Here is a 12,966-nt window from a genome sequence, read left to right as displayed (position 1 = left end):
GAAGGTTTTTAAAAGAGAGAAATGAACTTTCATATAGAAGACAAGAACTCATCAGGAACAGTTCTAAAGGAAGATGATACAATCAATGATTGTGACATTTTATGAGGTTCTGTTTTCATTGTACAAGGTTTTGTGGACAAACGTGGACTCTATCTATCCTGTTGGAGCTTATATTTGAGTAGGGAAGGTAGTCTTTAATCTGATAATTACGTAGACTGTATAGGGAGCAATGGAGGTCTGATAATGATTGAAATGCAAAGGATAAGGAGTTAAGTAGGCTTGAGGAGTAGAGGAATAGTCCAGAGAAGTGAGGAGGAATGTTCCAGGTTTGGGAATGACATATTCAAAGGCCCTGTGGTAGATAGGCATAATATGTTTGAACTGAAAGAAGCCTAGCATCTCTGGAGCACACAGGGGCCAGAGGTGAGAATGTTCCAAAGGGGATGGGGTCAGGGCCATGCATGCATTATGGGCCATATAAAGGGTTTTGGTCTTTAGCCTAAAAGCAATGAGAAGCCATTAAAGTGCATCTTCAACAGGGGCAGGACATTTTCAGGTTCAAATTTTTAAAAGATCATTTTAATTGCTGTGTCTGGGCTTGGGTGCTTGAGGTTGGGTTGAGAACAAGAGTGGGTGCATAGTATAGTCCAATTAAGAAACCAATGTAATTGTCTAGGTTAAAGGTGTTGGTATTTTGGGCCAAGGCAGTAGCAGTACCAAAGATGGGAAGACTTAGACATATATGAGAGCTATCTGGGGGGTAAAAACCACAGTTCAGACTGATAGACTGGGCTGAGGAAGATGAAGACATCGTGGATGAAGCCTTGTTTTCAGGCTGCATGGTGGGAGCACTCACAGGCACAGGACCTCAGGTTTGGAGGGAGGAACCTGGACTCAGTTTTGGGCTTGTTGATTTTGAGGTGTCTTTTGGATGTCCATGTGGATACAAAGGTCTGGGGTTGGGAATAAAGCCCTGGTCTAAGGATATAAATCTGAGAATCCTTGGGGCATGGATGGTAATTGAAGCCATGGAGATATAAGAACTTGCCTGAGAGACGAGAGAAGAGAGATATTTGGGGAACTGAATCTCAAGGGACTCAAGCCTTTAAAATCCATGGAGATGAGGTGGCGGTAACCCACAGTGGTCACTGAGAAAAGGCAGGGACAGAGAGAAACCAGTACAGTGTGTGACGTCCTTCTAACTGAGGGGAGTGCTCAATAGCACCTGATGCTATTAATGTCAACCACATGGGGGACCTACAAGATATCTATCGTATATGGACACAAGGGAGAATGCTTGTGCCCCTAGTAGTAAAGGCAGAAGCTAGAGGAGTGAAGAGTGCATGGGAAGGTAGGTGTGAGACAGGATACGTGGGGCTAGGGGGGTTGTAAAGGAGTGACTTATGTAGTTGTCTTAGTTCAGGCTGTTTTAACAAAAATACTATAGACTGGATGGCTTATACGATAGACCCTCATTTCTCACAGTCTGGAGGCTGGGAAGTCCAAGATCAAGGTGCCAGCAGACCTGGTGTATGGGAAGGCACCTTAGTTTGCAGAGGTCTGCTCATTGTATTATCATCACAAGATAGAGGAAGCAAGTTCTCTCTGTCCCTTCTTATAAGGACAGTAATCTCATCACGGGTCTGTAGGGGAACAAAGTTTGCCACCCCAAAATGTCTCTTTGGTGTGTGGATTACTTCGAGCTGAAAACAATCAAGGCCCAAAAGACTCTGGAAGAACCTTTGACCTGTGACCTAAAAAATGTTAGATAGAGGACCTGTTCCAGGAAGGGAGCTATCAACATAGATAACTATAGAATGAGCTAGGTGTGTAGGCAAGGAGAAACCTGGCGAAGTCTGTTTGTTAAAATTCCCCTCTGTGTCCCATTGTCTCTGCATGACACAACAAACATTTATTTACCAAACAGTTGCCTTTACATCTCCATGTGAATTGCCTTCCTCCCCTTTGAAGTCCTGAACCACTACCCCAACATCCTCTTCTGTCTTTAGCTGAAGGTAGTATTTAAAGTGAGGGTTTTGACTCTATGACATAAATCACAGCAATATCCTTTTTGACCCACCTCCTGGAGAAATGGAAATAAAAACAAAAATAAACAAATGGGACCTAATGAAACTTCAAAGCTTTTGCACAGCGAAGGAAACCTTAAACAAGAGGAAAAGACAACCCTCAGAATGGGAGAAAATATTTGCAAACGAAGCAACGGACAAAGGATTAATCTCTGAAATTTACAAGCAGCCCATGCAGCTCAATATCAAAAAAACAACCCTAACCAAAAATGGGCAGAAGACCTAAGCAGACATTGCTCCAAAGAAGATATACAGATTACCATCAAACACATGAAAGGATGCTCAACATCACTAATCATTAGAGAAATGCAAATCATAACTACAATGAGGTATCACCTCACACCAGTCAGAATGGCCATCATCAAAAAATCTACAAACAGTAAATGCTGGAGAGGGTGTGGAGAAAAGGGAACCCTCTTGCACTGTTGGTGGGAATGTAAATTGATACAGCCACTATGGAGAACAGTATGGAGGTTCCTTAAAAAACTAAAACTAGAACTACCATACGAACCAGCAATCCCACTACTGGGCATATACCTGGAGAAAACCATAATTCAAAAAGAGTCATGTACCACAATGTTCATTGCAGCTCTATTTACAATAGCCAGGACATAGAAGCAACCTAAGTGTCCATCAACAGATGAATGGATAAAGAAGATGTAGCCCATATATACAATGGAATATTACTCAGCCATAAAAAGAAATGAAATTGAGTTATTTGTAGTGAGGTGAATGGACTTAGAGTCTGTCATACAGAGTGAAGTAAGTCAGAAAGAGAAAAACAAATACCATATGCTAACACATATATATGGAATCTAAAATTTAAAAAAATCGTTCTGAAGAACCTAGGGGCAGGACAGGAATAAAGACGCAGATGTAGGGAATGGACTTGAGGACACAGGGAGGGGGAAGGCTAACCTGGGAGGAAGTGAGAGGGTGTCATGGACATATGTACACTACCAAATGTAAAATAGCTAGTGGGAAGCAGCTGCATAGCACAGGGACATCAGCTCAGTGCTTTGTGACCACCTAGAGGGGTGGGATAGGGAGAGTGGGAGGGAGATGCAAGAGGGAGGGAATATGGGGATATATGTATACATATAGCTGATTCACTTTGTTATACAACAGAAACTAACACACCATCGTAAAGCAATTATACTCCAATAAAGATGTTAAAAAAATAAATAAAGTGAGGGTTTTGGCCATTTTGGTGAGTTACTCAGTTTCCCTGGGTCTCTCCCCTGTACATGTTATTAAACTTTTGTATGATTTTCTCCTGTTAATCAGTCTTATGTCAATCTACTTCTTAGACCAGCCAGAAGAACCTAAAAGGGTAGAGGAAAACTTCTTCCTCCCCAGTAGAGCTCCACCCTCATGAAATAATCACCTTTCAAAAGCCCCATCTCCAAATTCTATCATATTGGTCTTTAGTGTTTCAATATGTTGCAGAAAGGGGGGCCCCTTCTAGGGCCCTAGAGAGCCTAATAGGTGGACCCTCTCATATCAGATGTCTTTTACATGGAAATACATTTAGAGCATACTATGTAATTGTTGCCAATATACTGAACTCTTAAATCAGATCCTGTCATACTTCTGCTTGAGACTTCTCCATTATTTTCCATTGCACTTAGAATAGAATCCTCAGTGGGGCCCATAAGGATCTGCTGACCTGTTCCCTACCAACCCTCCCATTATGTCAGGGCACACCTATTGCCTTTCACACCCTCACATATCCCAAGATCTTTCCCACCCCTAGTCCTTGTGTTGCAGGAAGGGACCCTTTCCAGGGCCCGAGAGCGGGCTCTCGTCTAACACCAGGAAATGAATTGTCCGAGGAGACACACGTGCTGACAAAGCAAGAGACTGTATTGGGAAGGGGCGCCCGGGGGGAGAGCAGGAGGATCAGGGAACCCAGGAGATCTGCTCTGCCATGTGGCTCCCAGTCTCGGGTTTTATAGGAATGGGGTTAGTTTCTGGGTTGTCTCTGGCCAGTCATTCTGACTCAGGGTCCTTCCTGGTGGCGCTTGCATCACTTGGCCAAGATGGATTCCAGTGAGAAGGATTCTGAGAGGTTGGGAGGACATATGGACTGGCGTCTCCTCTCTCCTTCTGACCTTTCCTGAATTCTTCCAGTTGGTGGTAGCTTGTTAGTTCCGCATTCCTTACCAGGATCTCCTGTTGTAAGATGACTCATGCAAGTGGCTACTATCCAGCCTGGCTAGGGTGGGTGGATTCAATCAGTGGTTCCCCTAACAACTATGTGAATTTTGGGAAGACACAAACATTCAGTCCATAGCAAGTAGTCTTCTTATTAGCCCAGTGACTTGGGAAAAGGAAAAATGCCTTTAGGGAAGAAATACGAGAGTTTCTTAGAAAACTAGGGTGGGGTTTGGTCAGGAACTCCCTTTCAAGATAGCTAAACTGAATACAGTTTGCTAAAGCTAGAGTTTTGGATTGCTTTTTCAGATTTTTTCTAATCACCAGGAAAAAATGCATCTTATTCACTTCTGAAGCAGATCCTTCTCTTGACAATTGCATTTGGGGCAGCACATGACAGCCACATCTGTCTGTCTGACAACCTTGTGGTGTTATTTCACAGAAGCCTAGGATGTAGGATTTCAAATGAGTAATTTTCCTTTTGTGTAGGTTTCTTTTTCTTTCTTTCTTTTTAAATTGAAGTATTAGTTGACTTACAATATTAGTTTTAAGTATACACCATAGTGATTCCAAATTTTTATAGATTATACTCTATTTAAAGTTATTATAAAATATTGTCTATATACCCTGTGCTGGACAATATATCCTTGTAGCTTGTTTATTTGTTCTTGTTGTTTTTGTTTTTGTTTTTTGTGGTACGTGGGCCTCTCACTGTTGTGGCCTCTCCTGTTGTGGAGCACAGGCTCCGGATGTGCAGTCTCAGTGGCCATGGCTCACGGGCCCAGCCGCTCTGCGGCATGTGGGATCTTCCCGGACCGGGGCACGAACCCGTGTCCCCTGCATCGGCAGGCGGACTCTCAACCACTGTGCCACCCGGGAAGCCCACTTGTTTATTTTTTACATGGTGGTTTGTACCTCTTAACCCCCAACCCTATCTTTCCCCTCCTCTCTTCCCTCTCCCCACTGGTAAGTGTAGCTTTATTTATTTATTTATTTTTTCACTTTCTTCCTCCAGGCTGATGAGCCCTGAAAACACACTCCTGCAGCCCAGGGAAGAGGAAGGGGTCAAGTATGAGCGTACCTTCATGGCGTCTGAATTCCTGGATTGGCTGGTTCAGGAGGGTGAGGCCACCACAAGGAAAGAGGCGGAACAGCTTTGCCACCGGCTTATGGAGCACAGCATCATACAGCATGGTGAGTGTATGGGTCAGCTTTTGCTAAACCCTAAAATCTTGTGCTACAACTACAGGCTTTTATTTCTCAATCGTGGCTCTGTAAGTCAACTGTGCCTCTGCTTGGGCTCAGCTTGGCTTGTCTCCACACCGGGGGTCTCATTCAGCCATGTGTTTCATGCCTTCTCATTCTGGGACTCAGAGTAAAGGAGCATCCACTCTCTGGACTATATTGTTTTGACAGATGAGGGCAGAAGCTAGAGAAGGCAGGCAGATTCTTGCAGTGTCTCCAGAAACTTCTGCTTGGGTGTGATTTAACATTACAGCTTCATGTCCAGCTGGCTATAGCAGGTCATCTGGTCAAGTCTGGATGGGAAGTAGATGGCTCTCGCAACGTTGGTCGCATTGGGAGAATGAAAATTTGTTGAACCATGGTTCAAGCTGCCACACTGAAGAAGTATCCAAAAGGCCTTCGGATTTTCACTTTTCTTTTTAGAGCTGAATCATAATGCAATGTAGTGTACTGTTCAGGAACTCTATTAGTTATCTATTGCTACATAAGAAATTACTCTAAAACTTAATGGTATAAAATAATAATAAATCTTTATGATCTCACATAGTTTTTGTGGCTCAGGAATTTGGGAGAAGCTTAGTGGGTGGTTTGGCTTGGAGGTCTCTTATGAGGTTGCGGTCAAGACATTGGCTGGGGTTACAGTCATCTGAAGGCTTGATAGCCTGGAGTATTTGCTTCCACAGTGGCTCACTTCTGTGCCTACCATAGAAGTGCTGGTGCTGGCTGTTGGCAGGAAGCTTCTGTCCATTGCTCTATGGACTTCTTCATAAGGCTGCCTGAGAATTCTCATGACATGGCAACCTGGCTTCTTGCAGAGGGAGTGATCCAAGAGAATGCAAGACAGAAGCTACAGTGTCTTTTAACTGAGCCTTGGGAGTCACACACTGTTGTTTCTTCAATACTCTATTGGTTACCAGGTTAGTCCTATTGAGTATGAGAGAGGACTATGAGTGTGATAACCAGAAGGCAAGGATCACTGGAGCCATCTCAGTTCTTATGAGGCTGGCTATTGCAAGAACATAGGCTCTGGAATCCCAACTCCAGCAGTGATTAGCTACTTACCTTCTCTCATCTGTAAAATGGGCATACCTGCATAGGTTGGTTTTAGGAGTACAGGAGGTAGATATAAAGCACTTGGCTCAGTGCCTTGCTCTTAATAAGTGCTCAATCAGTTTACTAATATAGCTGTAAGGTGTAGGCTTAGAACAGTGAGGAAAGGGCTGGGAACCAGATAAGCATTTCAGCCTAGGAGTCAATATGAAAGGTAATAACTTGAATCATTCTTACTGTAAACTCTCCTACCTCCACTTCTACACAGGCCTAGAATTTCTATCCCAGTGTTAGGGAGATAATAATGGAATTATTTGAAAGAAACTCTTGAAATTATTGGGAGCAGTGTTTTCCAAACTGCAGATTGCAACCCTTTAGTGGGTTTAGTGAAATTAGTTTAGGGAGTCATTCCCCCGGCATTAAAAACATTTATTTTTAGCACAGGGAACTATATTCAATATCCTGTGATAAACCATAATGGAAAAGAATATGAAAAAGAATGTATAAATAACTGTCACTTTGCTGTACAGCAGAAATTAATACAGCATTATAAATCAACCATACTTCAATAAATTTTTTTTAAAAAAAGAACTACTAAGAAAAAATTTTTTTTTCATAGACTAGACTCTTAGTACTCAAAGTGTGGTCCATGGGGCTTCCCTGGTGGCGCAGTGGTTGAGAGTCCACCTGCCGATGCAGGGGACATGGGTTTGTGCCCTGGTCCAGGAAGATCCCACATGCCACGGCGCGGCTGGGCCCGTGAGCCATGGCCGCTGAGCCTGTGCATCCGGAGCCTGTGCTCCGCAACAGGAGAGGCCACAACAGTGAGAAGCCTGCGTACCACAAAAAAAAAAAAAAAAAAAAAGCATGGTCCATGGACCCACAGTGTCACCTGGGAACATGATAGAAATGCAGAATCTCTGATCCTACTGAATCTGATCTACATTTTAGCATAACCCCAAGTGATTCGAATGCACTTTAAAAGTTTGAGATGCAGTGGGTTGGATTTAACTAGAATAGAAAATTTCAGAGCATAGTTTATGTAATACGGTCAAGGATTGTTTTGCAAAACGTTTATTTCAGTTAGATATACACTATATAAAATATGGCCATAGTCATGTGTGCACTGATTTGTAACATAAAAATTAGTACTCTGCATTGTGGTCAAATATTTTGAAAAGCCCCTGATCTAGAAGCATTGGTTTGCAAGGCACTCAAGCCACTCAGTATATTTTGGGGTGTTTTCTCCTAACTGATGTTGCCTCAATAACACTCACAACTGTTTATTGATGGTCTGATATGTTTCCTGCTGGGCTATTGATTGAGGTTTGGAAGGTGGATAGAACTGTAAAATGCCAGTATGGTTCCTGGCCTTAAACAGCTTATAGTCTTGTAGAGATTATAAAATGGATATAGAAGCAATTAGAGAGCAATTGAAGTTGTAGGATATATTTTATTTATTGGTTATTTATTTTATACCATGTGCCAGGCACTGTCCTAGAGATTTTACACATTAACTTATTGAAACCTCTTAAACTCTTTGAGTCAGATATTCTAATTTTTGTTGTTGTTAAATTTATCTTATTGTGGTAAGAACACCTAATATGAGATCAACTCTCTTAACAAAATTTTTTTAAGTGTACAAAATAGTAACCATTAATTACAGGGCAGGTATTTTTATTATCTCCATTTTACAGATAAGGAGACCAAGGCACCAATAGGTTAAGTAATTTGTATGAGGCCACTCAGGTGGTAATGTCCAAATGGATATTATCACTAATTAGTGTGAACTCAGAATTGGTTGGAGTGACTGGGGCTTTCCACCATGAAAAATTGTGTGTTTGGGTTAGAGTTAATGCTGTCATCTTTGCCCCAGACAGAAAACTTGGTGATACCAAACTCTAGAGAAAACCAGAATTTTATACTACCGTTTACTGACTGATAATGTACATCTCGACTTCAGAGAGAAGATAGAGGATGCCACAAATTGTTTCCAAATGATTTCCAAAGAGTGAGTAATTATACCTCAATTACAGTGCAATTATTATTATTTTTTTGGCTGTGTTGGGTCTTCGTTGCTGTGCGGGCTTTCTCTAGTTGCGGCGAGCGGGGGCTACTCTTCGTTGTGCTGCGCGGGCTTCTCATTGCGGTGGCTTCTCTTGTTGCGGAGCACAGCCTCTAGGCACACGGGCTTCAGTGGTTGTGGCACGTGTGCTCTAGAGCGCAGGCTCAGTAGTTGTGACGCACAGGCGAAATTGCTCCGCGGCATGTGGGATCTTCCTGGACCAGGGCTTGAACCCGTGTCCCCTGCGTTGGCAGGCGGATTCTTAACCACTGCACCACCAGGGAAGCCCCTACAGTGTAATTTTATAATGCTGTAAACATAAATGCCATAACGTTGTGATGTAAAGGATAAAATAAGGAATTATTGTTAGCAAATCTTATCCACAGAAATTTGTTTTCCATGGTTTTAGGAGGATTGAATATTCTCTATGCACAGAGTCAGAGTTTCCAAGGGAGTTCCAGTTTCCCAGCACAGCAACTCATTGCTAGATCACAGATTCTAACTTTGACTTATGAAAACATGGCCACCACATATGTGTACGTTAGAGTTAATGATAAATACCAGCTAGTATCTTAAGCAGAGCTCTGAATTGTCCAGCTAATAATTAATTTCATAAGTTAAACATTAAAGAAAGTCAGCCTCTAGGCTTTGAGCAAAAGGTTGCTGGATAAAAGTGGTTCCCTAGCTTGAAACTAGTAGGCATAAAACTCAAGCCCACTTATGAAATCCTAACCAGCTTCATTTATGAATGGTTAATGGTGCTCTATAATCAAGACAGAACTTGTTAGCTGAGTGATTAACTTGCATGCAAATGTATATGTGTGAGTGTGTGTATATATATATATATATAATGATATTACTATCATTATTACAGTTTTACAGTGAAGAATTCTTGAATTCAAAGCCTTTAAGATATTTTTCCAAGGTTGCATAGCTAACCGGTAGCTACTAGGCATTGTGCCTTAGAAAGGAGTTTCTGTTGGTCCAGGATGTATGTAATTGGGTGTGGCTGCCCGGCACTGTGGAATGAACATGGTCTTTGGAGGGAAACAGGCAGGATTTACATCCCAGCTCCTTCACCTACTGTGTGACCTTGTCGACATCTCAACTCTTCCATTCCTCAGGTTTTAACATTTATTAAATTAAAGTCATATTATATACCTTTGAGAGTTATGTTTGGTTGGTTCGTTGGGTTTTTGGTTTTGGTTTCTGAAATCCTAGGACTACCCACATGTACTAGAAAGACTCAACATAGGATTGGACTCGTGGCTAAGATTTTTTAATCTTAAAAAGACACCGAGAAGGATCAGCAAGGGAAAAAGACACATTGGGTGTTGTCTGGAGAAATCCAGGTGCAGGATTCTTCTGTTCTCCCTTCCAAGGCCAGGCAGAACTGGTTCCTTCTTCCAGCAGGGACATGCAGTAACACGTGTACGATATCTCTGCCCAGGGAAACCCACTTGAAACTCGGAGGGCAAGGTTTTTATTGGGGGCTGCTCATAGAGGTATACTCTGCCTGCCCAGGCAGCCACACTCCCTGCCTTCCAGACTCTCAGAAGGAAAGCACGTATTCTCCATTAACTGCAGTGTTTGTGCAAACAACCTGGGCAGGCTGGTACAGCAGAATTCAGTGTCCCGGGTAAAGCAGAGTTGCTTATCAGACGGTAACTCAGAGAACCTTTCAAAAGCCAAGTTCCGGGCCTCCCTGGTGGCGCAGTGGTTGAGAGTCCGCCTGCCGATGCAGGGGATACGGGTTCGTGCCCCGGTCTGGGAGGATCCCATATGCCGCGGAGCGGCTGGGCCCGTGAGCCATGGCCGCTGAGCCTGCGCGTCCGGAGCCTGTGCTCCGCAACGGGAGAGGCCACAACAGTGAGAGGCCCGCGTACGGAAAAAAAAAAAAAAAAAAAAAAAAGCCAAGTTCCCAGAAGCTAGCCACGGGCCAGCCCCACAAGCAGGCTTTTCTGTTTCAAGGCTGCTATGGTAACTCTTTCCTGTACAGAGCTGCTGTGAGAATTAAACGATAAAGGTGGGCAAAAGCTTTTAGCAGAATCTACCTCTTATGGCCCTCAAATGCCAGCTATTGTACTTGATCTGATCAATTCTAAATAACAGTTAAAATGTACAGAGTCCCTACTATATGCCAGACACTGTTCTAATCACTCTACTCATTTACTCATTTACTCCTTTAAATAACTCTATGAGTTAGGTATAATAATTCTCATTCTTGAAATGAGGTTAAGTAACTTGCTGAAGACAAGAGCTAGTAAATGGTAGATTCAAGATTCACATCAAGAATATCTGGCTCTTGATCAGTAAAGAAGATTGGATACTAATTATAAGCTTCACTAGACTAGGAAAAAAATTCTCAACTTTTATTGCATCAGCTCACACAGCCTGTCAGATATTGCAACTATAATCATTGTTAGCTCATAAAATATTACAAGATTCCTTTTTCGCAAACAATGACCGAGTACCTTGAGATTTTTATGTGACCTTTGCAAACGCGATGAACACATTTCTTTACTCACGTAAATATCTCCCTCAACTGCTGAGCTGCTCTCCAGCTATCTTTTCCTTAAATGGAGGGTAACAGACAGCAGAGTCACGTGGGTAAATTGCTCACAGCTGCAGCAGCTGACCCTGGATAATCAGGCTACCGCTGCTGTGTCCAGGCGTATAATTTCCTCTTTTAAAGATTTAGTCAGAGCACTTTAACAATTTCAACACTTCATCAAGCCCTCTTTCTTTTTCTTTTGTTTTTGAAAAATATATTTATATAAATTTTGCAACACACAAAGCAGTTTTCCATGTATTATATTTTTAATCCTCCCAGCTGCTCGAGGGTAGTTTTGGTGATCCCATTCTCCAGTGGAAGGCAGTAGCTGAGACATTCTCCCTGGTAGCCATGAAGAGAGAATTTGGGATCTTCTGCAAAGGAAGTTAGATGCCAGATCCAGGCAGGAATTAACCCCATCTTCTCAGTAATTAAGAGCACTTGACAGAGTTCAGCCTAGCCTGGAATAGCCTAGCCAAAGAAAAAGAGAGGGAGGGAAGGAAGGATGGGGGGAAGGAAGGATGGGAGGAAGGAAGAAAAAAGGCACTGATGATTGAGGAGTTTGCAACTTGCCCAAGACCATATGATATTACAGAAAAAAGTTATTCTGACACTTGTTAAAATGGTAAAGACTTTAAGCCTAGTGCAATAGGAGTATTGTAGCAGGGGAGGGAGATGGGGCTCAACTCCAAGAACAGCAAGGACAAGTGAGGATTTATAGCCATGGAACAGGGTGAGGGGGTCAGTGGATGGAAATTTATTAATGGGAGACACCAAGGGCAGGGGGATTTTGAGGCCAGGGACTTAGACGTCAAAGATGGAGGATGAGGAACTTGATAAAATAATAAGAGTGATCAGATATCACGATTTGGGGGATCCTGACTTAGCAGGATTCTTTGCTAAGGCTGGGCTGGGTAGGTCAAATCTGGCTGAGTCACATGCCTACCTCTTGACCCTGGATGAGCAGGGCCCTTTGACTGATAGACTCGCCAAGTCGGGGAGGAGCATTCTTCCACCAAAAAAAAATTTTTTTTTGAAAGTTCTGTTACCACAGGATAGGGGCCAATGTCAAGGCCTAGTAGAAATGAGGGCTCAGGGACTTCCCTGGCGGTCCAGTGGTTAAGAATCTGCCTTCCAATGCAGGGAACTTGGGTTCCACCCTGGTCGGGGAACTAAGATCCCACATGCCAAGGGGCAACTAGCCCGTGCTCTGCGACTACTGAGCCCGCGCACTCTAGAGCCCCAGCGCCACAACTGGAGAGAAGCCTACACACCTCAAGGAAGAGCCCGCGCGCTGCAACGAAAGATCCCGCATGCCGCAACTAAGACCCAAGCAGCCAAATAAATAAATAAAAATATTTTTTTTAAATGGAAATGAGAGCTCAGAGAAACCTGACTAAAGTCTGGAAAGGAGAGAGTCTTTGTCAATGGCGCCCTACCCTTGCTTGCCTGCCCTTTCTTCTTCCCTATCAAGCCTATCCTCTCCTGCTTTTGCTTTTGGTAACTCCTTGCCACCAACAAGATGAAGATTTTTCCATTACAGGTGGTACCCAGTATCTTAGTGTTTCTTTACCCTTAGCTGGAATATAAGCGCTTTGAAGACAGATAATTTGTTTTCTGGGAACTTCCTGGTGGTCCATTGGTGAAGACTCCATGCTTCAATGGCAGGGGGGCACTGGTACAGTCCCTGGTTTGGGATCTAGATCCTGCATGCTGCTCCGTGCAGCCAAAAAAAAAAAAAAAAAAGGATTTGTTTTCTTGTCTCTGTATGCCCCATGGCTTGGCACTTATATATTAGCTATTCAGTA

General features: G+C 43.0%; 1 protein-coding gene across 2 annotated transcripts in view; it reads left to right on the top strand.

Moving 5' to 3' along the window:
* The window catches only part of DEPTOR (DEP domain containing MTOR interacting protein), a 209,123-nt gene that overhangs the window by 71,598 nt on the left and 124,559 nt on the right, over nucleotides 1-12,966 (top strand). For both annotated transcript variants that reach the window (XM_082601043.1, XM_082601042.1), the window contains exon 4: nucleotides 5,260-5,438. In XM_082601043.1, coding sequence (XP_082457169.1) covers nucleotides 5,260-5,438 — 179 coding nt within the window. The remainder of the gene's footprint in view (nucleotides 1-5,259; nucleotides 5,439-12,966) is intronic.

Source organism: Mesoplodon mirus (genome assembly GCF_964341445.2).
Source record: "Mesoplodon mirus genome assembly, chromosome: 16".
NCBI lineage: Eukaryota > Metazoa > Chordata > Mammalia > Artiodactyla > Ziphiidae > Mesoplodon > Mesoplodon mirus.
This window is presented reverse-complemented; position numbering and strand designations above follow the sequence as displayed.